The following is a 27,733-nucleotide window of genomic DNA, read 5'->3' on the forward strand; positions in this document are numbered from 1 at the left end:
AGTTCTTCGCTCAGTGGCTATGGCATTTTGTTTGGAACTTATTTAGTGTAGTGTCCAGGCACAGCTAGCAAAGGAAATTATTTGCTAATTGGGATGTATATCCCTCTCTTTTTTAAGCTGATTCCCATTTTCTTTGCTTTCTTCCTCATAAAAAAGTCTTTAGCATCTGCTTGAACTCAGGCATGCATATCTTTCCACTGTAATACTTTCTCTCCATCTGACAGGCAGGATTATCTTACAAGGAAAAGCTGAACCCTTTGACAGCTGATGATCTTACATGCCTTTTAAAACTGTGCTCCTTAAAGAGCACTGGGTGACAGTGAGGAAGACCTATGAAAAGCAATTAAGGCTTCAGGATTATTTCTACCTGTGAGCTGAGAATGAGATGGCAGAGCACCAAGGGACTGTTTATAATGGATAATAGGCTCTTTTGGTAAAGCACAGGATGGGACATGAAATACTGTATCTTAGGTTCTGTAACAACATGTTTTTCTCTGCTAAAACATGTAGACCAGTGCAGTATAACTTTCTAATGCTGGTAGATCAAATTGATCTGTGTTTTTTCTGAAATATTCCACAGAGAGTGTAGCCATTTTTGTTTTTCAGGAACACCACGTTTTCCACTTACTTAGGTATAGGTCTTTCTGAAAATGGCTTAATATCCTGGAAGATTTGCAGCCCTGTATATATTTCCATAGGGAATAAAAGCAGCTACTCCCTTGAAGACTGACTTGTGAATAACTTTACATCTCAGAATGGAATTGTAATGCTCAAAGGCATGGCATGAGCATTTTTGTCTTCAGTGAGGCTGGTTGTGCTGGACACAGAGCATGTGATTTTATATTGGTGGAATCTGAGTCATTGGATTAATGGAAAATCTTGTTCTTTGAATCACTGGAGGAAACACTATGGCAGATTATTTTCCTATTTGAGTGGTAAGAAGATGCCTGATTGAGAAATTGACTGGGATTCCAGAAAACTTTGGCCTTGCATGCAGTCTTCTTGAACTGGTTGTTTTTGCTGCAAGGAGTTGATATTTTGCCTATTCTCAGTGTGGGCAGTAGGATTTGCTATTCCATTTAGCATATGAAGTTGATACAAAAACATGTGTAAAAACATTAAGACTGGGGACCTTATGTAGAGAACCTCTTCTGCACCACTCACAATTGGATAATTGCCAGCTATTCAAATATACTTGGTGGAGAAGAGATGAGTTTCCGTGGCACCAAAGCAATGTCTGCCTGAACCATATGTTTTCCAATCCAAATACAGGGTTTTTTTTTTTAATTATTCAGAATGTTCGCCCCTTTTCTTTATTTGATTTTGGCTGCTATGACAAGTGAGAAAACAGCAGGAAATATTTAGAACCATATAACATAGATCCATTTCCAGAAAATAAGCCAGTCCTTTAGAAAAGGACATTTGGGGAAGGGAAAAATAAAAACCTTTGTATGCCCATGACTATTTAATCTATTCTGGAATTTTGACATAGAGAAGGTGTAATAGAACGCATCGTGGACTGAAATAGTTTCTGATTTCCACTCTCCAAGACGGTGGAGGTGGGGATGCTATACAGCGAGAACTCCGTCCCAAGCCCTCTTTGTGACTCACTGCATTACCGACTTCATTCTGAATGATCCATTAGTATGGTAGGCAACTCTGGCTGCTTAACATCTTTCAAAAACACTCTCTTAAGTCTTAATAATATACATGTTTTGGGTCCTGCCTTGTTGAGATAGGATGCAAAAGATGGCACCAGAATCCCTTGCTGCTTAAGGTACAAAAGCACATGACCTAGATACCCCATTTGGATGGACCCTCGTAAGATACGGATGAGGAAGGGAGCAATGCTAGAATGTGGTCCCACACGGATCCATTTCCTGGCAAGTGTGGTGGCAGAGGGGTTCTGATTCTTCTGAGTTTGCAGTGGTGTGGTGTCGGCACTCAGTCCCAGGTACGCTCGGGGCAGCCCAGCCACGGAGGGTGGCAGCAGGGGTGTTTTCGCTCGGACGTTTCTCTGCAGGTGGATGGGTGTTCCTGTGCATTTACTCACTACTTAAAATTTACAGTCTAGTTCTCTGGCTCTCCTTGAGATTCTGACGAAGTACCTGATATACTTTTAAAAAATCCTATTTTGCTTAAGTTAGTTAGAAGTTAATCCTGTGATTTTCAGCTAAAGACTCCCGATCAGATAAATAGAAACAAAACATGGTAACAGAGAAGTGGTTTAACTTCAGTGAAAATAAATGAGAAGGACTTTGGAAATGGAAGATTTGAAGTGTCCATAGAATTAACAAATATGACAAATTTGAGAGGTGTACAAATTTTGATGTTGTTTTTTTGATTAAATATAGATTTTTCCCCCTTTAACTTTCCCTGTAGCCATACAAGGAAAGGCTCTATGGAAAAAATCTTGAGTATGAAGGAAATAAAAATTGTCCCAAATCATTATTTGGGATAAGTTATTATTAGCTTTTTTTCACTCCAGGTTTATTGATACATAATTGACATACAATGTTTAAGTTTAAGGTGTACAACGTGATTATTTGATGTGTGTATTATGAAATGATTCCCACAATAAGGTTAGTTAACACATCCATCACTTCACTTAATTATCTTTTTTGTGTGTGTATGTGCAGTGAGAACTTTTAAGATCTACTGTGCTAGCAGCTTTCAAGTATAAAAGTCACCATGTCACTTTAGTCACCATGCTGTACCATTTTTATTCATTCCCCACTACCAGTCACGTGCCTCTAACTTATTTCACTTCGCATAATCCCCTCAGAGTTCATCCATACTGTCACAAATGGTAGAATTTCCTTCCTTTTTATGGGTGAATAATATTCCAGTGTGTGTATATGTATTTATACACAAATCTCTCTCAGTCTCTCTCTCTCATTCCATATATAAAATCACCTTTTCTCTATTCTTCTGTCAGTGGACCCTTAGGTTGTTCCTACGTCTTGGTTATTCTAAATAATGCTGCAATAAATGGGAGGGTACAGATATCTCTTTGAGGTAGTGATTTCATTTCCTTCAGCTGTATACCCAGAATTAGAATTGCTGGTTTTAGGAACCTCCATACTGTTTTCCATAGTGGTTGCTCAATTTACATTCCTACCAACAATGCACAAGGGTTTCCTTTTCTCCACATCCTCACCAGCACTTGTTATCACTTGTCTTTCTAATAATAGCCATTGCCATTCTGACACATGTGAGGTGATAACTCATAGTGGTATTGATTTGCATTTCCCTAGTAATGAATGAAGTTGAGCCCCTTATCATGGACCCGTTGGCCATTTGTATATCTTCTTTGGAAAAATGTCTGTTCAGTGACTTTGTTCAATTCTTAAGTGGATTATTTGGTTGTTTTGTTTTTGGTTTTCTATTGAGTTGTATGAGTTTTTTATATATTATGAACCTCTTATCAGATACATGATTTGTGAATGTTTTCTCCCATCCCGTAGGTTGCCTTTTCATTTTGTTGATCATTTCTTTTCCTGTCCAGAAGCTTTTTAGTTTGATGGATTCCCACTAGATTTTTACTTTTGTTGCTTGTGCTTTTGGTGTCATATCCAAAAAATAATTGCCAAGACCAATATCAAGGAGATTTTCCCCTATGTTTTCTTCTGGGAGTTTTATGGTTTTAAGTCTTACATTTAAGTTTTTAAATCCATGTTGAGTTAATTTTTGTGAATGGTGTAAGAGGAGTCCAGTTTCATTCTTTTACATGTGAATATCCAGCTTTTCCAGCACCATTTATTGAAGAGACAGTCTTTTTCTCATTGAGTGTTTTTGATTCTGGTGTAAAATATTAGTTGACTGTATATGTGTGGGCTTATTTCTGAGCTTTCAGTTCTGTTCTGTTGGTCTCCATGAATGTTTTGATGCCAGCACCATACTGTTTTTACAACTATAGCCTTATAGTTTGAAATCAGGAAGTGTGATGTTGCCAGCTTTGTCTCTGCTAGTATTTCAACAAAATACTAGCAAACAGAATTCAACCATGCATTAAAAAGATCTTACACTGTGATCAAGTAGGAATTCATTCCTGGAATGCAAGGATGGTTAAACATATGCAAGCCAGTAAATGTGAAATGTCACATTAATAGATGGAAAGATCAAAAGATCACAGTTATATAATCACCTAATAGATATATTAAAAGCACTTTACAAAATTCAGCATCCTTTCATGATAAGAACTTTGAACAAATTATATATAGAAGGAATGTACCTGAACATCATAAAGGCCATATATGATAAACCCACAGCTAACATGGTAATGGTACTCAATGGTGGAAGGTTGAAAGCTTTTCCTCTAAGGTCATGAATAAGATAGAGTTCTCACTTTTACCACTCCTATTTATCATAGCACTGAAAGCCCTAGGAGTCTTTTTCAAAGTTTAGTCCACAGAATTCTGGAGGTCCCCAAATCTTTGACAGGGGTGTCTGCAAAGCCAAAACTGTTTTCGTAAAGATTCTGACGTTATTGGCCTTTTTTATTTTGTTAACATTTGCACTAATGGTGCAAAAGCAATGAAGGAAACTTACCAAGAATCAAGGCAGTGGCACTAACTATATCATAGTCATCGTATGGTTCATCATCACACACTCAGGATTAAAAAAAAGAAAAAAGCCGATGTCACACAAGAATACCCTTGGTAAAACACTTTGCTGTATACCTAATTATCATGGTTGTCTTGAGGAAAAGCATTTGGGCAGTTATTTGAGTTGCAGGTTGAACTCTCTGTTTTTTTGTTTTTTTTTTTTTCTTCTTCTTAATGGTGTACTATTTTTACTTGAAAAATGACTGGTAGACAAACTATGGTTATTCTGAATTGGATATTTGGCAGAAATTCCTTGAAAATGAAGAAAGTGGGCCTGTCACTTCAAGGAAAATAACAGAGTATTTACTGCCAATGATAAAATTTGAACTTTCAGGGGAAATTAGAATTTTGAAAAACTTGTATGTAGCATCATGAGCTTGACAACTTCTTAATACTTAAAAGACTTTTATAAGATTGGTGATCATATTAGCTAATGTGTTTTTTCAAAATACTGTATGATGAAATGTGTCAACATTTGGAATATCTGCATAACTCATTGAATCAATATTTTCCAAATAACAATGGGTGATGTTACAAAATGATGTGTGGGTTAAAGTTCTATTTAAAATTCAAGACAGACCAATGGATCTCAGTTTAAGAGTGCAAACATTTTCTTCATAGGGTTTCAGAGTCTACTTTGTATCTACTCTTTAAGGAATTGCTTGTTGAGTCTTAGTGTAGCATCACAGAAGAATATCCACAAGTATACTCCTTCCTTTCTTCCTTTTTCATCTATATCTATGTGAGGCTACATTTTCTTTATATACTTCAACCAAAACATAATTTTGTAGCAGGCTGAATGCAGAAGTAGATAAAAGAATCCAGGCTTCTTCTATTAAGCCAGACATTAAGCATATTTTCAAAAATGTAGAACAATGTCATTATTCTTACTAAGTTTTTGTCTTGGAAGTAGTTATTTTCATAAGAATATGTTATTTGTTAATGTGCAATGGCTTTATTGTAATTTGGGGATTAATAGATTTTAAAACATTTTTTAGTTAAAGCCAGTTCCAATAGATGTAACTCACATCAACAAAAGTTCTTTGGAGTCCTCAATAATAATAAAAGTGTAAAAGGGGCTTGATTCAAAACAATTTTTTAAATGCTACTTTAATAAATTATTCTTGGAGAATGCTGCTTTTAAATATCACGGGGCCATTCCAAACAAGTGAATGTATGTATTCAGCAATAGATTGGGTTGACATGTTTTGCATGTAAAAGTGGACTAATGATTGATAACAGTCACATAAATAATTGAGACATCAAAAAGAAGAACAAAGCTTTAAAGAGCCTCTTTGACACTTTGTTCATGTGCACTGAAGACTGTGGATCTTGGTTACTGACAGGAGACGGTGAATGCAGCTCTTGGTCTCCTAGGGAAGCTGTTTGCTTTTCCACGTCACATATACGCTTTTTTGATCTCAGATACTAGTTTTCTGTCTGGCTTCCTTGTGCTTAATACCTCTGACATACGGCTTGTTTCTTTGTCTGCCTTTTATTATGTTATTTCATCAGGGTACTTTGAAATCAGTATGAGGAATAATCAGACTACAGTTCTGTTTTACGTGCATTTTCTTACCAAAATACATAGAATTATATGGCATTCTTAGGATTCAGTGCTTCTACTGATGACATAATAAAGAGTTGAATAAAACTATAGAGGCTGGCATGGTTGACTCTATTATTACCTGATCTAGAACCTAAAAACAGTAGAAGGAAAGCAATTGGATGAAAACAGCCAGGGAAAGAAACGAAAGATGTTTTCCTGCTGCTTTTCTGATGTCAGTATTTCTTTTTCTGAGCTTTGACTTGATCTCCTCATTTCCTCTCTCCCTGGGACTCTAGATTCTCAGCTAGAGTTTGATAAAACTTAAGCGTGCTGTCAGTATGGTGAAGTTCCCTGGGCTCAGATGCGTCTTTACCCCTTACTAGCTACGTGACCTTGACCAAGTGACTTCAGCTGTTGGTGCTCTATTTCCCCTCCTATAACATGGGGAGTAAAAATAAGTGGATCTAACTCAGTGAATGAAGATTAAGTGAAACAATCCGTGTCCCGTGCTCAGCATTCTGCCTGCCACCTAGTGAGTCCTCCAAGTATATTGACTAGGACTCTTCTGCCCTGCTTTTACTCATTAGCACTTTTATCTCATCTGTACTTGAAATACATGGGAAAATAAAGAACTATATTAGATTCTTCAACGAATACATATTAAACTGTTATATACCAGGCATTGTGCTTAGATGAATAAAAACAGTGTTGGAAGGGCCCAAGGCCTTGTCCAGGTAGCACATTACTCTATTTCTAGCCTCTATCAAAGTGTTTGACAGATAGAAGATGTTTGAAAAGTAGGCATGAGAAAGCAAATAATCAGCCTATGAGGTAAGTATAATTACTCTCATCATTTTACAGATGCAAAAACGAAAACTTAGGAAGATTCGTTTTTCAGTGTCACCCAGCTAGTAAGTGACAGAATCAGAATTGAAACCACCTCAGCTTAGAGTCAGTCCCTATGCTATGTTTCTAGGAAGGCAGTGCCAACACTAGCTATCTATGATTCTTGGAAAGTATGAACTGGTTCCTTACTGTCTCATTACCAAAGAATATCACCACCCTGCGGATAAACCAAATTCTCAACAAAACATTTCCTAAGTATTTACTGAGTATTCACCTTCTTGTACAGGACACTGGTCTAATCTTGGAGGATGTATCAGTTAACTTGAGAGATGTTAGTGGAACTGACATCCAAGGGGACAGATACTAAATTCGTTGTGTGTGTGATTGCCCTTGTGATGAATACTGTAAGGGAGCAGACATCAGGGGTTCTGACTTAGTCTGACAAAACGGTCAGAAAGTCTTCCCCAAAGGATTTTTAAATTGAGCTCTGAAAGGCAAACAGAGAAGAATTAACTAGAAAATAAATGAAGAAGAATATTTCTTGCAGAATAAGTGTGTCCCCAAGACTAACCTAGGGCATTGCAGTAAAAGAAAGAAGGCCAGTGTGTATAACTAGATCATAAGTCAGGCATTAAGATGACATGAAGCTATAGAGACAGGTTAGGGCTGGATTTTCCAGGACTTCGAAACCAGGTTAAGCATTTTGGTCCTATCCTCAATCCAGTGAGTTTTAAAGAATAAAGTGATGTGATAAGATACACAATTTAGAAACATCACAGTGTGAAAGGACACAAGGGAGAACTCTGTTGAAAGGGGATGGCTGTGTGGACCAAGGTAGTGGATTAGAGATGGAGAAAATAGTAGATTTGAAAGATACTGATGGGATAGAGCTCATATACTTGGTAGCTTAGATCAGGGAGAAGAGCAGGAGGCCAGCCCAGGTTTTATGGGACCTGAAGCTTATGGAATTGGGAACCTCCTCCAGAAATTTATTTTCTGTGTGAAAGAAGGTCCCAAGATGCCTAGCAAAGGCCCCGAGACATTGCCTACAGACACAGTGAGGTCTGGACGAGGAAGAGAAAGGGCTTCCTTTTCTGTATCTTTTTTTTATTGAGGGGCAACACTTTTCTCAGAATCCTTCCCAGAGCTTGTCTGAAGTATAGGAGGCTGGGTAAAAAAATAGATGATCCCTTCCAATTCTGAGATTCTCTGATTGTGGTGGGAAGAAAATAATTTAGGCAAGTACATTATCATCTGTGAGCCAAGAAGGTAATCCACACCTATGCTCTAGTAATAAGATTATTGTCCTACAGGATACTTTTGAAATAGTAATTCATGCTTGGACAACAGATAAACTGAGCTGTACTCTACAAATTCAGCCAGTGACCACTCTCTCTTTTATGGACGTGAGTGACTGGGTGGGTTCCTCTTTTTTCCCATGTCTCAGTTTTCTCCCCTCATGACGATGAGCTCCAGCCCTCTCCGGGGATCACTGTGGGTGGGATCTGACTCAGTTCCTTGTTGACAACAGTTGGCACCTGTTTTCTGTCAGCTGACTGGTGCTGCAGCGTTTTGTACTGAGGCAAGGAGGAGGCATAAGCTCTCAGAAATAATCAGGTATGTGGTGCTTGTAAGCCTTCCTTCTGATAGAACCCAGAATCACGCTGGGAGAGTATTAACTGGAGATGGTTTGCTGGAAGATCGTGTCTCCCCAAGTGAGCTGAGAGAACACTGGTCCTGGAAGATTGTCCAAGAAATACGGATTCTGTCCAAAGAAATGCAGCTCCCTCTTAAAGAGTTACAATGCACACCACTGTATTAAGAGGACTTCTGAGACCTCCCACAAAAAAGAAATACAGAAAATTCAGTTTTTCATTTACTGTTTCACAACTGTACATGACCAGGAAATTCTTCTTGAACACACACACACACCACTGATTAATATACTGAAGAATACACTTGAGTGGGGGTAGGGGGAGGTGCATTAGCATCAAGACAGAAAGGCCAGGGAATGGAGAGGGGAATAAAATGGCCCAACATAGTAGAAAACTCCCAGAGTTCATGTCTGGACTAGTGCATCCTCGTTCTCAGTAGGATTGGCAGCCCTTGGACTGGTCTGCATGTAAATTCTTATGCAGTTGATTCTTGATACAAAGAATGCCTGAGCTGTTGGGCTGGCCTGTTGCTCCTCTCAGAGAAGAGCTTTGGTTCATTTCAAGGTAGGTCAAGGAGTGATCAGTGACAAGGACAACTGCCTCTCTCACTTTGAAATTTATTGACGTTTCCTAAATTGAAGTAAAGAAGCAGTATAAAATCTAGTTGTTCCTGAAAGCATAAGATTGCCTCTTAAGGCATCAGTTTGAAAAATTTGGAAGTACAACTGAAAAGAGCAACACAGTGAAAGATGGGGTCAGTAGGCCAGTTTTTAAATTTAAAAATTTAAAATTTAAAAATTTTAAAATTGGTCTACCCACTGGCTGTATGAACTTGGGCAAGTGACTCAACCTCTCGGAACCCCATTCTCCGTATCTGTAAAAACATTTCCTTTGCAGCATAATGTAATCACTAGAAATAATAGATTTATTCTCATGAATTACTGTCTCATCATTGTGAAAATACGGAACCTATGTGCTTAACATGTAGCAAATGTTCACTTAATAAAAGCTCTTTCTATTAATTCCAATAGCAGAAAAGGACTGATAGTATCAGTACCTATTTGAGTCCCATACTATGAATATTTTCTAGAATGTTATGTCACCTTTTTGCCTTGCTAATTCAAGGCATAGCCTAAGGTCTGGAACTGCTATCAGGTTAAAAGCTCAACCCTACTACTTGTTACCTATGTGACCTTGAACAAACCACATTACCTCTCTCTGCCTCCATTTTCTAATCTACAAAATAAGGACACTCATATTATTATCTCCTTTTTTCCCCCACAGTTCTCATGAGAATTCAAAGAATGCTCTGTGCTACAAATATTGTTAAGGACCCATTGTTTTTCATTATTAATATCAACATTTCTCAATGCTTTAAGAAGTGTTTGCGTTTGGAAACGGGTACTCCAGCTCATTGCACGCACGCGCACACACAATTAAGTGAGTAGATGTAAAATTCAATGATTTCTTTTTTTCATCATCTCATTTTTCTTCACTTGTCACCTCTGGCTTTCCTTGGCCTTGGGTGACTGTTCCTGGAGTCTCAGCTGTCACTTTTGACACTCCCTTCTCATTGCAGTCCAGTCTTCATTGGCTACAATTAAATGGTTTCCAGTGTGGCTTTAGGAGAAGAAGATTCACGTTGGAATGACAGTTCCCAAGGCAACATCATTTTGTCCAGTGACAACTTAGAATATTTCCATCTTCTTCAATGATTCTAATACCTTTTCCTTCATTGAATTTGTAGATAAGAGCTGCAAATTCAAATCTATTTGGCTTTAAATTCCGTTTTCTTTTCACAGCACCACAGTAATAATAAAAGCAACAGTATCACTAATAAAAACTAACATTTATTTAACAGTTGTTAGGTACAGGAACCATACTAAGTTGTTTATCTTCATTATCTCATTTAATCCTAACAGCAAATCTATAAGCTAGACTTCATTGTCATGGATGATGAAATAGGCTCAGAGAGGTGAAGTAATCTACTCAGAAGCACACAGCTAGGATATGGAAGAGCCAGAATTCAAATTCACTTACAGCTGACCCAAGAGCCACTTTATGTTGCTTTTACATTTTCAGACTTTTTTCTGCCCTTTGATAACAATGATGTAAAAAATAATTGTGAAGCATTTAAGGCAGAACCAGATGTAAAAGCTACTCTCCTCACATCAAAACGTCATCTAGATTTATAAATCAGCTACTACTGGGGCTGCTAGGGACAGGAATAAAGGAACTGACAGTGGAAGGAGACATTTATGACAATCATATAGTGCCATGCCTGAGAATATTTCCCCCTACCTTCTTCTGTGAACAAGAAACCGTTTTTGAGCTTGTGGCCCCTTCCCCAGGAAAGTATTCAATGCAGATACCTACAATATGGGCTTCTCTAGAGGTGGAGGGTATGTGCGCGTGGATGAGAATGAAATTGTGAGGTTCCAGGCTAATTGGATTAGGACATATGTTAGAAGCTCAGTATATAAACCACGAAAGTGAGCCTTGCACATGACTTGAGAATGTTGGGCACATAACTACTGTAGTCATCTCTCTGTCTATGCATTGATGATAGAGTAATGCTTACATAATATCTATATGTAGCAATATACAGGCAACACAAATTATACAAATTGCAAGTTAAAACCCAACATAGCAAAAGTTATTTCATTTTGTGTAATAGAACTTTGTTTCTCTTAAAAGTTGCCTTTCTGATAAAGGATGTGAGCTTGATCTCAGCCAGTCAAGTTTTCTTCCCTTAACCCTGGGGTTGCATCGAGCTTCTGAGAGAAGCTAATAGACTATGAAAGCATTGGATGGGGTATGGATCAGGAAAGGAGGGGAGCATAGGTGTCTACTTCGAGTTACCTTCTGTCAATGCCATTATCAGCGGAAACATCCATTCTAGTCTTTGGGAAGTCTTGTGCTGATCAGTGTTACCTGATGCTACTTGTGGTTATGTGTTAGTAGTTTTGCTCTCTGCTATTACCTCCTAAATAGCTACCTGTACACAGTCACTCATTATCTGAGGCTCTGCTTCCAAGAGGAACTAAGCTAGCTTAGACAGACCTTTAAAAATGAAAATTTCAAAGTTTGGGTAGGATCTTTATTTATCTATGAGATCAGCACCAAGAAGTGTGTATTTTAATATTGGCTCTTCTTTTTGTACTTTAGGCTCAAGAAGGCATGATTGGAAAGGGATGGTATTGGTAGGGGAGTGAACAAATGGAATTTTTACTTTATTTTTCAGTTTTGTTGACATATGGAGGCTGTGTCACCAACTACCCCAACATTCAGTTGCTTATACCAGCATTTATTCTCAATTCAACTTGCCAAGGTGACAAGGTGACAAATTCAGCTTATTTAGTCTGCACTCATCTGGACAGCTCTGTTTCCTGCTGTGAGTTGGCTGGGTTTGGTTCCAGAATTTGAATCTGTTCCATATACATTTGTTCTGGAAACAGGCTGAAGGCTCAGTAGCTCCATGGAGCATACTCCTCACAGCACTGATCACTGAAAAGCAAGAGCCAAACCAAACTGTGCAAGCATATTTATGGCCCTTGATTGCATCATGTCCCTTAATATTTCCTTGACCAAAGCAAATCACACAGTCAGAAAAGTACACTCTGTCCACTGGGGCAGAGAGAGTGGAGTGAATCACTGTCATCATCGTGTGTACTAGTGCTATAGCCTTCCAAAATTAAGAGGCAGTTAAGAAAACACTACTCTTCCTCCTATGAGTTTAAATTTATATTTAAGAATTAATGTCTATCCTTGTGTATATTTGTATTTGTACTCACAGCCTGCACATGGTTAATCCAATAGTTATCAAATGGTCATTCAAAAGAAAAGAAAGACATATCTTCAACCCTCCCAGTGGGAAGACTTTGAAGATGGCTGGAGGTGGAGGACAAAAGCTAGTTGAACAATCCTTCTGTAATTCTTGAAAAATCACTTTAGTTTGACTGAATATTTATGACTTGGGAGGAGGGAATGGAGTCTGGGGGGAAACCAGCCCTCTTGGATAGAAGGACATCTGATTCTGAAATGGTGGGTGGAAATTCCAGGGATGGGGGTTTGAAGCAGGAGAGAAAAGTAGGCCTGAGAACAGGGGATCAGGGTTAGGAATTGAGGGCTTCTGATGAGGGACCCTCTGGGAAGGATTTAATGCTTAGCTGCTGAAATCTGGCCTATAATATAACAAGGTCATGATTAGTGAACTATTGCAAATGACTTCTCACCTGTAGTAAGTCCCTGTAGTTTGTGTTTGTCTGTTTGTTTTCCTTAACACTTCAGGTGAGGCTCAATCATACAGTTTGTATGTTGTCAAAAAAAGTGAAAGATTGGGCTATAAAGGAAAATGAATTATACCTGTTTAATTAGATTCTTAAATTACTTTTAGGAAAGCCCATTTAATTTCCTAATGTAAACCTTCAACTTTTCTTTTTTTACTGTTCATTTGGTAAATACAATAAGTAAGAGGAGATCTTGTTTTTGTTGGACACATGAGCTTTTTTTTTTTGACTTAGAAACCATTTATTCTTTTGATTTATAAGCATATTTTACATATTCTGATCAATACATCAAGTGTATAATGTGTGTGTTCCCTTAAAAATGCTAAGACCACACATGTTAAACTTAGCTGTATACACATTGTATTAGGCTATTAGACAAATACCACTTTTCACATCACAACACATACATATTATACTTTTTTTTTTTACTGGCAGAGGAACATGCCTTTCAAAAATATTTTATTGGATGAAACTTTCTTATTCTCAGGAAAATTTTGGTTTTTAATATAATTTATTATGCCTTTTAAAATTCTGCTTGATAAAAGCATTTGGTAAAACATTATAAATACCTGTAAAGAAAATATAGTTTAAAATTCCAAGGGAAATACCATATAAGTTTCTTCTTTTACATTTTCACAAAAATCCACACAGGCACTAAGAAAGACTGACAAAAATATTTTATGTCTGAACAATATATTCCAGGTTGGAAACATTCAAACATGACTTTATTTAAAGCTTCTCTAGAGTGAACCTTTGGCTACAATCCAATGAGCTGGTTGGGGTTTTAACCAGGAAAAGATACTGTTAGAAAAATGAAAAAGAAAGCATCATACAATTTGTACTAGATTAAGAATGAGGAAAGGCTAAATTTTCATTTATTAATTTTTACTGGGCTCGCTGGACCTTAGCTCTTTTTTTTTTTTTTTAAGTTGAAATTTTTTGTAACTCTCTGGTCCTTTTCAGCTCTATTTACTACTTTATGATGTGCTACAAATTTCAAAATTCTGTCCAACACTGTGTATCAAACAATATGTGATATTTCCAAGGACGCAGTGATACTGCAGTTCTTTGGGGGAAACATCCTCAAAGCATCATGGGTATTATTCTGGAAATGCCCTCATTCTGCACAAATTCAAATGGTAGGCTAGGGGGTGAAAATTTGTCTTACCAAATACACTTTAAACTAGAGCGAGTAACAGACCCTCGTGTTCTCTTCCTGATGTAGTTCAGTGTAGTCCTTTTCCTGGTCTTGTGCATGTGTGGCCTCTTGAAGTTCAAACTTTGTGGAAGAATTGCAGACAGCAAATTCTGTGGGAGAATGCCAGGACTGCAGGTGATGGAAACCTTTGTGAGCATATAGAGTGGGGAGCTAGGGGGTTGGCAATTAATGAACTAGTATAAATGAACATTGATTAAACACGTAAGTCAAACAAGATTTCAAAGGTATTTTCAGGGATCTGAAATACCATTTTTTTCCTATGAATTAATTTGATCATGACAAATTCTTGTAACTTTTGATTATCTTAGAGATCCTGCCTGAAAGAAGCCGGGGATATGTTTTTCCTAATGCGCTTAACACTTTGTACGTGTTCGTTTAGTGCAGGAGTGGGGAAAATCAAATGCCTAGAATGCTGACCCCTAAGGTGGCCACTGTAAGCAGCATGGAACAGGCTACCACAGGGACATGGTGTTCAGGTGTATTTGGGCAGCTACTACTCACCTCCAGCCAGCTGTTGCCATGAGTGAAGATGGTTCTAAGAATCAGGTTTTAAGTGAACTATGATATTTTCAATAATTACTCACACTTTTAAAACATTTAAGATGCTGAACAAAATCTACCTGAGGGACATATGCTGCTTATGGGTAGCCAGCTTCTGTCCTCTGAGTTAAGCTTACAAGCAATTTGGTGAGAATTTGGACACTATCATCTGTAAGATTGGAGAAGGGCCTTCAGTGCCAAGGAATGAACACTCCGTTTCAAAAATCCAGAAAAACCTGTTCTGATGAATATAGTTAAAAACACAAGAAAACCCTACATTGGCTCTCCCTACTATGAATATTTTCCTTTGATTACACTGGTTCTCCATGTTATAAGTGGCTTCATATTATAACCATTAAAAAAATTATGACTAGGAATTTGCCAAGTCCCAAGTGTATGTTTGTTCTAGGAAAGTGGTATAAATAGCTCCCTCAGTATTTGATTTGTGGCTGAGAAAGGAGAAGGTACTGGGGGGAAAGGAAGGCCAGAGGTCACAGCATAGGTCACAGCACAAGTCACAGTCACCTTGAGGTCCATGGCACACTAAGTGCAGAAGAATGTTCTAAAACTGCTCAAACCAGATAATGCAGGCATTGAGGCCTGTTTCAGGATCTAAATAACCCAGCCTCTCTGCAAAATAACCTAGTGGCCACTTCCTAAATGAGCAGTACTTGGGCGTAGAAAAGCCCAGGGCATGAGTCTGCTTGTGAACTCTTTCATAGAGACTTTCCAAACCCTTCTTTGGCATCAAAATTTGAAGAACCACATGGCAAAGATGGGGGATAAGCTATGAGAACAGTCTTCCTTCCTCTCATTTTTTTGCAGATTACTTTTTCAAATTAATCCACTGCCCAGGTTATTCCTTTTCTTTTGAGAAATGAAATGAGAGGGTCCAAGGAGTCATTCTCGAGGACCAGGTGTGAACTCTGGTTCCAGAAAGAACAAAACATTTGACTTGTGCAGGCAGGGAAGACATGTTTTGGGAGCTATAATCAATTCAGGAAGTTGGAGTTACTCCTTGAGCTCATAGCTTTCAAATATCCATTTTGGGGAGAAAAAGAAAAAGTACCATGTAAGATATTATAGACATAAGAATCGGTGACAAAACAACCACTTCAGACACAGGCAGAATCTAAGGGGAAGGAAGAAGCGTGAATATTTCCAACTTAGGACCACACACTCGTTTTAACTGTCCTCCCGCAGAATGTCCACCAGAGCTTGCAGCAGCCGGTCGTCCCTGTGCTTGTAAGGTTTCGTGTTATAGAAAACATCGACATAGTCGTTATACAGACTGTCCTCAGAGTCTTTAAGCTGGGAAGGCTTGTTCAGCTTTTCCAGGGCTTTGTAGAAATTTTCATAAGGGATGTTGAGCTGCGCACTTGGAGACTTCTTTGGTGGTTGCTTTGGGGGGAAGTTTTTGCTGAAAGCGCTTTGTAGGAGTCGCAGCATGGCCTCGGAAGGGGGTCCCTCTGCCAGTTCAGCCCTTCTGCCCCCCACATTGCCACCGCTGGGGCTTTTGGATGTCAGAGGGTTCTCATCCAGGTTCTCTTGTGTGGGCTGCTCCTGAAACAGAAAGCCACCGACAAAGGGGAGAAGGCTCGTTATTTCAGACCAGGTGAGCCAGCTGCAGTGCCCACCCACTGCCTGGCCCTCGAAAGGCAGTTTGTGGGGCAGAGAGAGCACAAGGCTGGGAGTCACACTGTCTCAGGTTTCAGTCCTCATTTCCTCATTGACTGATGTACCCTTGGCATCTTTTTAATCTCCCCAAGCTTCACCTGTGAAATAGCAATAAGAATCCCTCCATTTCTGGTGGTTTTTGAAGGTGGAATGAGATGATGCCTGGAAGTGCTCACAAGATAGACCTGCCTCCAGGACTGTGACAGAAGGCCCTCCAGGCTGGGGTCCCAGGGGAGAGCTGTTTCATAGAATATAAATGGGGCCCGAATATGAGCTAGTTTATAAGTTTCTTGAATAATGTCTCTGTTACTTTCCAAAACCCCTTTAAAAAGCCAGCCCTATTTGAGGAAGGTCATTCTGGAAATTCTGATAACCTACATACTACATCTGAGGTGCTGTGCTAGAAGCAGGGGGGATACAAAGATAAAGAAAATGTGTTTTCCGCCCACCATCTGATAAGAGAGAAGCCAGCAGCATCAGTAGGCTGAGGCCCTGGAACGTAACTGACTAACTTTAGCTATCCTCTGCAATTTTCTGAGAGAAGCTATGATTTTATAGCTCCCCTTGGAGTTACCAAGAAGTGTCAGTTAAGGAATTAGTAAAGAGGAACCTGCGTGATTTGGTCATTTGAGCCTTGACCCTCTTTCTGCAAAACGGACATACTAAGGTCTCTCCTTTCTAGGTTACAAGGATTATTAGTTAAATGAGACAATGTAAAACCGGCTTAAAAACTAAGTGCAACACAAATTTTAGGTGTGTGTGATCAAAGAAAAAGACAGTTCTCTTTAAAATTTGATAGTGTTGTAAGTGGGGAAAATTTATGTTAGTTTAATAATTTTGAATTCATTCATTTTAGTTTCTAAATTTTGGGTAGAAGGGCAAAATGAATAAAACACTTTCCTACAGAAAATGAACAGTTGAATCCTCTGACTCCCTTTCCTCCCAACCCATAGTTGACTCACTTCCTGCCTAAAAGTTAGAGGCAGCTTTACCCACTATAGTGTCCCCTGCAGTTTAAAAAAGAACGTGCCAGGAAGAACAGAGCCACACAGACCTCCCCTGAATCCACCACCTTCTCCACCCCTCTTCGGTCATTCTGAACAGTGTTGTAGGATGTGTACACCCGGGGCTGTTTCATGTGTTCTGGCTGAGAAGAGGTCCCATGCAGAATCAACTTCCAGTTCACGATTCTTCCTTCATTTTGCATTCTTCCAGACTAATGAATAAGCATATGTAATTTCAGTATGTGTTCTGCGTAATATAAAACAAACACCTTCAAAACATGTAAAAGAGATTTTGTAGTTAAAATCTAATTTTAAGATTCTGTGCACTTCATATGTAGAACTCTGTGTACAAAGACATAAATCACTGGCCTCATTCTTGTTATGAAAATTGACAGTTGACAGTTCAAGGATTTAAAAATTGATTCATTGCTTCATTTAGTTTAAAAAAAAAAGGAGAACTCTCTACATGAACTTTTTTCTGTACTGGATGTGTTCTTAAAAAGTTGACTGTACCTCCTATAAAGAGAATTATATTGACCAATTATCAACTTGTAGAAACATTCCATTGGGAAAAGAAAAGTCTGGAGTATTATAAATAGCCTTCAGCATTAAGCAATCCTTAAAAACTGTCTATTTATGATAAGAGTAATAATTTTCACAGATTCAACAATTATGTTAAAAATAATACGCTGAAGTCTAAAATTCTAAAAAAAAAAATCTACAACTATAGAGTCAGAGTTTGCAAACGTGATATAAAACAGTCCCATCTCGGTAAATAGATTTTCTTAGTTTCCTTATGGTGAAATTGAGTTAAAGAATAGAAGCCAAGTTCAGGAGTAGAACCACAAATTGAGAACATTTTCTTGTTCTCCCTATGAGAGCAAGAATTTTTACAACTTCCATTGCTAAGTCACAATTTTAGCAATCTTTAGACGAAAGCTATTCTCAGAGAAAAAAAAGTGACAATGACTATAAAATTCATATTGTTTTAATTGACAGCTTCAGGAATTTAAAATCATTTATTTTTTTAAAAGTTATCTAGATGTTAAATCTGATGCCACTTAGATACTTAAAACACTGTTATCTTGAGAGAGCTTGGATCCAAAACACCATTCATTTATATGCTTAACCTGTAGAAAATGCTGGAGAATTGATATAAAAATAAAGAATTCAACTGTATTTGGCTTTTTAATCAGACACTTCTTGCTTTATTGTTGAGACTGTGTGTTACAACTGTACAAAAATATGAGAGTGTTAGCAAACAGAAAGAGAGTTGAGAAATGCTTTTGTTTCATAACTGAAACAAAACAAAAAAGTTGTATTAAATAAGCTCTCTTGTCTAACAAGTAAGCTACTTCTAAATAGCCACTGTGGTAAATATTTGTAAGAGTTCCTTCATATGACCCCAGCAGAGTGTGATAGCAAAGATGGTGTAGCGTTTAACCATGTTTGTGAATAAAGCTGATTGTGGTGGCTGAATAGGTGTGGCTCGCTGTGCTCTGACCTGGGGACACTGGGATTTGTCCCATGGTCCATCACATTGGGTATTAGAATATCTTTTCTTCCTTCTTATATGGGTGGTGCCTAATTTAAAAAAAAATTATTATCTCTATAGCCAAATGGGCAAAGGTTGAAACATTAACTCTTCTCCTTACCTCTATAAGGAGTGATCAAAGTTCCTTTTGGACCCTTAATGAAGACACCAAGTGTGAAAGTGCTTCAAAGTGTTTAAAAGTGAGCTTGTGTTCCGGTAGCCTTTCATTCATACTTACCATGTCTGTAATTCGCAAAGTCCAAGTGCCTGTGGGATTCTCTCCCCACGTGTGAACAGACATGAAGTCCCAATTCTTAAAGCCATTAGAAGATGTATCCCGCTCTCTCTCAGCCAACAGTACAGTGCTGGTTCCTATTTTCATGCAACAAACACAAGTTAGTTAATGTCCTCACAGCTCTGATAGTAGGACGCACTCTAGCATCTAATAACTGAAAATGAATGCTGGGAGAGATTAGCCCTCTTAATTTTCCCTTTGAGTATAATAGCAACATGAAGATATTCCCAAGAAAAAAAAACATTTTTATTCACAGTACTTAGCACACTGCCTGGCATATAATAAGTTCTCAGTAAATATTGTAGAAAAATACATAATCGATGAATATATTGATTAATGTTTGTTTGAATAAGAACTCAGAGAATTGTTTATGAACTACATTAAAGAATATATGTTCATGAACTATATTAGAAAAGACAAAGGCCTAACAAACATTTTAATGGAACTATCATTTTGAAATTTTAAGAAGAAATTTTGAAAATTTAATAGGTTCCTGAGTCTATAATCCAGCATAGGCATGATAAAATAAAACCATATTAATTTAGTATTCATTTGTCATATAAAAACTGCTAGTTAGAGTAACTCTAAATTTTCAAATCCAAGCTCTCTATAGGTCAATAAATTATACTTCTTTCTAAGAGAAAGTATCAAATGAACTAAAGGGCCGTTCCACCAATACTTCAGGCCAATTCCAAGATATCAAGAAAGCATAATTCCAAAACTAACGGAGCCTACTCCAAACCTCTAGGAAGTTCATATCCTGGAAGGACATTATAGAGATAGCTCATCTCTTCTCATGTATCACCTATAGGAATTGAATTTAGTCACCTGAATCCTACTAAAACATGAAAAAGGATTAGGATAGCTTCTCTTGGTGGGACTGTGGTTTATGTTTCATAAGCTCTTTCCCATCCATGGTCTTATCTGACTTAGTATCCTCTCAAGAAAGGGCAGATGTCAATATATCGTATCATACATGGCTTTAATCATATCATTGTGGAAATGTTTCAGTCTTCTCAACTCTCATGGATCAGAATTCTCAGTTTTTCAATTGATTCCTTGGATGTGTCTGATATATCTGTCAACTTAATTATTAGAGTAACTTTCACTAACTTGTTACCTGAAAGAAATGAATGGTAGATCAGTGACCCAGAAAATGAACACAGCTTAAAAATGCATAACTCTAGAAGGGTTTATTAATTGTTATTATTTGGATAGACATCATTCTGTGCTGATCTAATGATCAGTTGGAGTGAGCAGGGCAGAAATCTGATGTCAAAAAAAAAAGACAAATAAGCATACATCTTAAGACGTGAAAATATCCATTGGAAGACTTAGGGCTATATATAAGCAAAAATCAATCATTGATTTGAAATCATTTAATTTACACTTAAAATTTTAAACATAGTTTAGAAGAAATTCTTGAAATTTTTTTTTTTTTTAATAATTTACCAGCAGCAGAAGTGAGGGTGACATGAAGGTCTCCTCTGCGGGAATATTCAATTGTTGCTTCAAATTGCACATGTTCCAGTGACTTGATAGCATTTTCTTGTCCTTCACAAGCTCTTGTTGGAATTTCAATGATAACTTCTCCGTTAGCTTTCAGGGCTCTAAATACATTGAATAATCATCACTGAACAAAGTGTATATTTTCTTCCTTGAATTTTATGGGAATATGTACACAACACTCTTGAGTAGATACTTAGCAAGGTTTGTTGTGTCTTCCTGTTACAAGTAGATCCCAATTCAGCATTAATTATAAGTTAATTTCAATGCATAAGAAAATGATAATTTTACAGAAATAGAAGAAATAGAAAAAAAACTTTACAGTTTATATGGAACCACAAAGGACTACAAATAGCTGCATCAGTCCTGAGAAAGAAGATCACAGCTGGAGGCATCACATCTCCTAATTTCAAAATGCTGTACAATGCTACGGCAATCAAAATAATATGGTATTGATAAAAACAAAAACACTAATTTGAAAAAATACATGCACCCCAGTATTCATAGCAGCATTATTTGTAGTTGCTAAGATATGGAAGAAACTTGTGTCCATCAACAGATAAATGGATAAAGAAGATAATGAGGTGTGTATATACATATATGTGTGTGTGTGTATGTGTGTGTGTATGTGTATATATATATATATATGTGTGTGTGTGTGTGTGTGTGTGTGTGTATGTATATATGTGTATATCTCATACCAGATTCAGCTTCTGTAGTCAGATATAGTGGGCCAGCTATAGTCGATGTAAAAGCTATATGATAAAAGATCCTTCATGGAGTTAAAGTCACAAATCACATAGCACAGTGTCATGAAGTAAGGTTCTTTTGTAAGTAGGTTCTGGGTAATACTGGTTGGCAAGTACTGCCTTTCATCAATTCTAAGATGCATTTTTTTTTAAAGATTTTAACATCTTTGAATTTGGGATGAATCTTAAAACCAATGATTGATAATAGTTTAATTGGCAATGATTTTACTTAGTAGTATGTAAAACAGTGGTGCACCTTAACTTACTGCTATGTGGTAGGCAGGCTACAAAAGGAAAGTACAACTATGCTAACATGATTTACAGATCTTTGATCTCTGTGATTCCCCCATAGATGTACAAGGAGCAATGGCAAATGCCATCTCCATCTACTTCAGACAGGTAGGTGAGAAAAATTAGGCGGAGTGACAAAAACCATCGTCAAATATGCTACGAGCACACATTTGTTTAAAATTCCTGGAGACACTTACCTGGGCTCAAAGTCATTGTCCTTTACAACACACTCTTTCTTCCCAGGCACACTGTTCCAGGTTCTGGGATCAGCTAAATCCACCAGAGCTTTGGCATTTAGCAACCCGAATCCAAATCGACTATTCACCATCAAGCCTGCTCCATTCTTTTTCCAGCCAGGGTTATTGGCCAGTGGGTCATACTCAGAGGTCCAGACAACCAAGTGCTGCATATCTCGCCAGGTGAGGTTTGGACTGGAGAGGAAGGGACCCAGAGAATCTTTCAAGGGCAAAATGAAGATTCCTTGCAAAAACAAGTACTAAAAACAAGCATCTTTCAGAGATGATGAAGTGCCTTTTGTAAGCATGCTTGTTTAATTCTAGTTTGTATTACTGTTGGTATGTCTTTCATTCAGAATTTAAAGTACAGTCCTTAAAACTTCTCCTCATATCACATAGGTTAAGATCTTACTATGAGTAAAATTTGGTCTTCAGCATTGTAGAAATGTAGGACTTGGTCCCTGATTTCTAATTACCTACATTTACCAGGAGCACAAATTAAAAATGACAGTGCTTCTGTTGGGTCCTCCAGTCTTCTGCTGTCCATTAACAGCCTTGGTGAGGTCTTGACTTCTTTCTTAGTAAGACTCAGATTTAGACACAGGCTGGCTACTTACTCATAAATACTTTTTGTCTCTTTTCTTTATAAAGCCAAAGTGTCAAGAAGCTCTTAGCTACTTGAGATCATTCTTACAAGGCACTATGCTGAATAGTTTGGGCATATTTAAGGTCACTTGTGTCTTTAAGAAGCTTACAATCCAGTAAAAGAACTAAGTCTTTTAGTAACTATAATGTATCTGTTGAATACTGTATTAGTAGCATAATGTATTGTAGAACTTTAGAGGAGAAAGAATTATTTGGGGATGGAAAGATCTAGGAGGAAATATTTGAGCTGAACTTTAAAGGGTGGGTAAAATGTCAAGAAGTAGAGAGAGAAGACAGGGTATGAGGCAATGGAGCAAAACCTCTGAGGGGGAAAGTCAGGATGACACGGAATAGTCTGGTTTCCTGGAGCACGGAAGAGAGGAGAGAGGTACTGAGCCAGGTGGTGAGGATCTTGATTGCCAGGACACTTTATCCTTTGGGCAAAGGGGAACCATTGAGGATTTCTGAGCAAGGAAATGGTATGATCAGAAGTTTTGGTAAAATAATTTAGCAGTAATATCAAGATAAATCAGAGATGCATGGGATTGTTGGGTCTGTTAGAATGAAGTTCAGTCGTTCCCTGATCTATTTGAAAATTTCAACTCTCCCCAAATACTCCCAAGCTCTTTTATCCTATTATACTTTTCCCCTTTTACAGTGTTTATCACCTTCTATGAGCAACTCATTTCTTGTATGTATTACTAATGTCTGTCTCTCCTGCTAGAATCAGCTGTGAGAAGGGCTGAGCTTTTTAATCACTCTTGTTCTCTGATGTATCCCAAGCACTCAGAATAATGCCAGGCATGGGGATATGCTGAGTAAATATTAGTTGGTTGGATGATCAAATGTGTGTGTTAACTAGCCTTAAATACAATCTTAAAACGTATTGCTATTAGTCATTAGAGTCTTTTAGGATCTCAAGCTTTTCCTTAGCTTTGTTTCTATCGAGCCCATCAGGCATTATTTAGTAAATAAATGCCTAAGCATTCAGTCTTCAGGGTTTCTGTCTTAACACTGGGTTGTGAAACAATCATCAGGGGAATCTAGCTCAATTTGTTATTTTCTCCGCAGAGCCCATAATGTGCTGGTTTAACAATCCCCTGGTGATAAGAAAGAGGCAGTGTACATTCCTAAACACTGAGGAGTCTGGGTCCTGGTTAAAAACCCAGTCCCAAGACACTACAAAACTCATCTACAAAACAGAAACAGATTCACAGACATAGTAAACAATCTTATGGTTACCAGGGGGGAAGAAGGTGGGAAGGAATAAATTTGGGAGTTTGAGATATGCAAATATTAACTACTATATATAAAAATAGAAAAAAACAAATTTCTTCTGTATAGCACAGGGAACTGTATTATCTTATAATTTTTAATGAAAGAGAATATGAAAATGAGTATATGTGTATATATATATATGACTAGAACATTATGCTGTACGCCAGAAATGGACACATTGGAACTGACTATACTTCAATAAAAACTAACAAACAAACAAACCAAAAAAACCCCAGTCCTCATCACAGGCATTACAAAGGCTCTCTCTGCTGGGCCTCCCAGGGTAGCGGCCCTCGGCACCCCAGCCTGGGTGCACAGCTTGTGCATCACCATCTCTGAAGGGAGTTGCCGTCAAGGTCTCAGGCCCTTCTTGCCAGGCAAGCTTTTCCCATATTTACATTCCTAGGCCCTGTGCCTTCATTCCTAGGTCTTATCTGAGGCCTTGGGCAAAGGTCTTGTTCAGGCGCCTCTGCCAAGGCCTCTTTATGTGGGGAGGAGGGGGAAGCCTTGAAGCTACTTCTCCCCACTCTGACTCAGTTCCCAGTACTTCTCCACTCCGAGCCTTCCCCTTCCTCCTACCCTACCCCGGAGCCCATAAAACTACCAGAGCCTTTTGTTGGGGCTCCCTCAACCATGAGACGACCCCCATATCTATGCTTTCCCCTGACCCTCAACTGGTACACCTCAACTGGAACAGGGAGAGTCAGTGTTGTCTCTGGTTTTAGACTCTGGCTTATTCCATCACAGTAAGTGATGAAGTGCTTAATTCCTTCATTTGTGGTGTGTTGCTTTAAACCTCCTCTGACACCTGGCAGCTCAGTACGCTCTCAGCTGAGCTCCTGACAAACCTAACACTTAACCCCAGAGAGTGACTCATAAAGAGGCCTTAGAAGGACTCCAGTTCAGGGATTCTCATGAATTCAGAACTGCTGGCATCATCATTACCTGGTACACTTGTCAATAATAAAAATTCTTGAGTCTCACCCTAAACCTACGGAATCAGAATCTCTGAGGGTAGGCCATAGTTTTATATTTATATTTGAAAAACTGTCTAGCCAGTTTCACATTACAGCTAAAAATAATAGGAGTTGGAAGAAAGAATATAAACGTAAAACTTATGAAGACAATTAGAAATCATTTTAAATCATGGGGTCAGAATAAGGGCTAATAAAAGGCACATTAAATTATATTCTACTACCAAAGACCTGTGTGACCTTAAGCAAGCCACGTCATCTCCCTGGGCCTGAGCGGACTCATCTGTAAGATGAGAGAGAGGGTTGGGTTTGACCATCTTCAGAATTCCTTATTATTCAGACCTCCAGTCTACCCATTATCATCAATACTTCATTATGGATCTTATTTCCACATTAGCCATCCCACAATGAGGGATAATTAACTAGCTGAGCAGAAATGGCTATTTTCTTAATGTAGAAACTAATTCTGCCCTATAAATTACTTCAGGAAATTCTTGCTTCCTTCCAGTCTTTTAAAGGGAGGTTTAGGTAAAAGCCTCTTATCAAGGTGATCAAAGGGCAACACACCAGTCTCCCCTGTGGACTATAGTGTGAACAGGCATGTGTATGGAGGTTGGGATGAGGACGTGTACCAAGGAGGCATAGCCACAGTCTTGATAATGATGGTTATCAAACACAAAGCACTGGTTTTCTGTATTTCTTAGCAGAACATTTATTTTATATTTAGCTGTGGGTTTTATTGTTTTCTTATTTTCTTTTACCTGTTCTTTGCAAAATATTCAGAGAGGCTTCATTGTTATGCAATTAGGAAGATTAAGCCTATTTTCCTAACAGTTATTTTTCATTTGGGTGATTGCGTTTCATAAATGAAAAGGAGCCTCTAACAATACTGCATCTCATGCCTGACAGCCTTCCTCTGTTAATTAGCATCTCAATTCTCAACGGCATCCACAATAATTACATTTTTAAAAACCGCATTGGGTTGCTAATCAAAGATATGTTTATAGAAAATAAGGGACTTGGAATTAAACATTGAAATTAAGCATTGCTTCTAATTAGTAGAGTGTAGGTAAAGAAATCTGGAGACAAGATTCTAAAGTGAAAAAATCTTAGAGGCTACCTGGTTTAGCCTCTAATCACAACTAGGTAGACCTAGATGCTGAAGATTTTCTAACCTGGAGACTTTCCAACATTTCACAATCCACTGAGTCAAGAATGTTTTTGATATGATCTATCCAAATGTTTCATGCAAAACTGAGAGTCTGTTTCCCGTCCTCCAGCCTTTAATGAAAACAAGATTGGCTCATTGATTTGTTTAATACCTCCAAAAGTATGAAGGGATTCAATGTTTGACTTTTTGTTCTTTATTAAAAATTACTCTGATTCTTTGCTCTCCCCTCAAAAGACAGGTTACAGTCTGCCATCTTTCTTAAGTATAATGGTACCACAGGCATTTATCCAAGGAAGTCTTGTGTTTCTTAGTGTGTGTGTTGAGTTTGTGTATTTCCAGGATATGCCTATTAAGTACCCTACTGGGCGTCTTCACAATCACAGCCCAGTGAGGTTGCGGGAAAACACAGTTGTAAAGTAACCCTTCATAGCAGCTGTTTATCAAATTTGGGGTAAGGTAACTACCACCATTAAAATGAACTGGAATACTTATTAAAAAATGAAGATTCCTGGACCAAATACCAGAAAATTCTGAATCTGAGTTGTTGGCAATTGAATCTGGGAATCTGCATACTGAATAACCTAAATTATTATGTATGTGGGTGCTTGAGAAACACTCTTCTAGGGAAGAAAAGTATTCCACTATACGATTGAGCCAGAAACCATTCTTTCTCCTTCCCTTTCCTGTTCTCATTCCCCAGAGTCCCAGATACATCATATTTAATGCAGCATAATAAGTAGTCTGCATCACAGGATCCATTTAGTCAGAACCCATAAACACCAGAGTTAAGACGTTTCTCTATCAGCCTCAGTCTTCTTAACCCCTGTTTCTTTGAGGGGATGAAATTTCCCCGCCGTCACAGTACTACAGGAGATGGGGTTGCATAACTGCTGATAGCACAGGCTTTGGGGTCAGGGAGACCAAGATTTGAATCTCTGTGGGATCTTGGTTACATTTCTCAACCTCTCTAAGCCTCAGTTTCTTCCTTAGTGAAATACAGCTAATAATTTCTTTGTCACCAGAGTATTGTAAAGATTAGAGTTAGGTTATATATGAAGAGGTTAGCACAGTGTCTGGCCCATAGTAAGAGCCTGATAAATACTGAATGTTATCATTCTTGATAAGTTTAGCCCAGTTCTTCAGTCTCCATAGTTGTTCTCCATGGTTAAATGATTCTCCCAATCTTGGTTGTCTAGGGACTCTTCTAGAAATTCTGTCAACAATCAGACTTTCTGAAATAATCATCCTCGTATAGATAATTGAAGAGAGTTAAGAAAATTGTCCATCTGAGAACAGATGTCTCAATAATCTCTATGTACTTCGGCAGGAAGTTAAAATATTGAGATAGGTTATGTTCATTGTGCTGATGATTGGATCAAATGAAAGGAATTAAATTCTTATTATATGTACCAGAGAGATCATAGACTCCTAATGTCTCTTAAATTGTGAGCCATGTGACAATCTGATGGAATCTACAAACCATTCCCCCCAAAAATGCCATATACATGCTCTCAAAAATTTCTGAATCGTGTTTCAGAGAAGCTCATGGGCCCCTGGAAACTCATCCATGTACTTTGTAACAGTCCATGGAGCCCCTCTTTATAAGTAGTCCATTAGAATTAACAGAGATTATTTAGGCTAGATCATTCTTAGATCGTTTTTCTCCTT

The 27,733-nt window shown here is 38.0% G+C and overlaps 1 protein-coding gene and 1 long non-coding RNA gene across 3 annotated transcripts in view; one reads left to right on the forward strand and one right to left on the reverse strand.

Moving 5' to 3' along the window:
• Positions 1-1,944: 1,944 nt before the first annotated feature.
• LOC116662622 lies at positions 1,945-25,970 on the forward strand. The gene is made up of 4 exons (XR_004318596.1): positions 1,945-2,315; positions 5,800-5,804; positions 9,200-9,209; positions 25,959-25,970. It is a non-coding gene; the product is annotated as an uncharacterized LOC116662622 (long non-coding RNA).
• The window catches only part of PCSK1 (proprotein convertase subtilisin/kexin type 1), a 39,976-nt gene continuing 25,605 nt past the window's right edge, over positions 13,363-27,733 (reverse strand). For both annotated transcript variants that reach the window (XM_006194500.3, XM_032476400.1), the window contains exons 10-14: positions 21,959-22,192; positions 20,668-20,825; positions 19,159-19,292; positions 17,437-17,598; positions 13,363-16,268 (exon numbers count right to left, since the gene is read on the reverse strand). In XM_006194500.3, the coding sequence (XP_006194562.1) occupies positions 15,891-16,268; positions 17,437-17,598; positions 19,159-19,292; positions 20,668-20,825; positions 21,959-22,192 (1,066 nt within the window). In that variant the 3' untranslated portion in view covers positions 13,363-15,890. The remainder of the gene's footprint in view (positions 16,269-17,436; positions 17,599-19,158; positions 19,293-20,667; positions 20,826-21,958; positions 22,193-27,733) is intronic.

The sequence above is a fragment of the Camelus ferus genome, chromosome 3, assembly GCF_009834535.1.
Source record: "Camelus ferus isolate YT-003-E chromosome 3, BCGSAC_Cfer_1.0, whole genome shotgun sequence".
NCBI classification, from domain to species: domain Eukaryota; kingdom Metazoa; phylum Chordata; class Mammalia; order Artiodactyla; family Camelidae; genus Camelus; species Camelus ferus.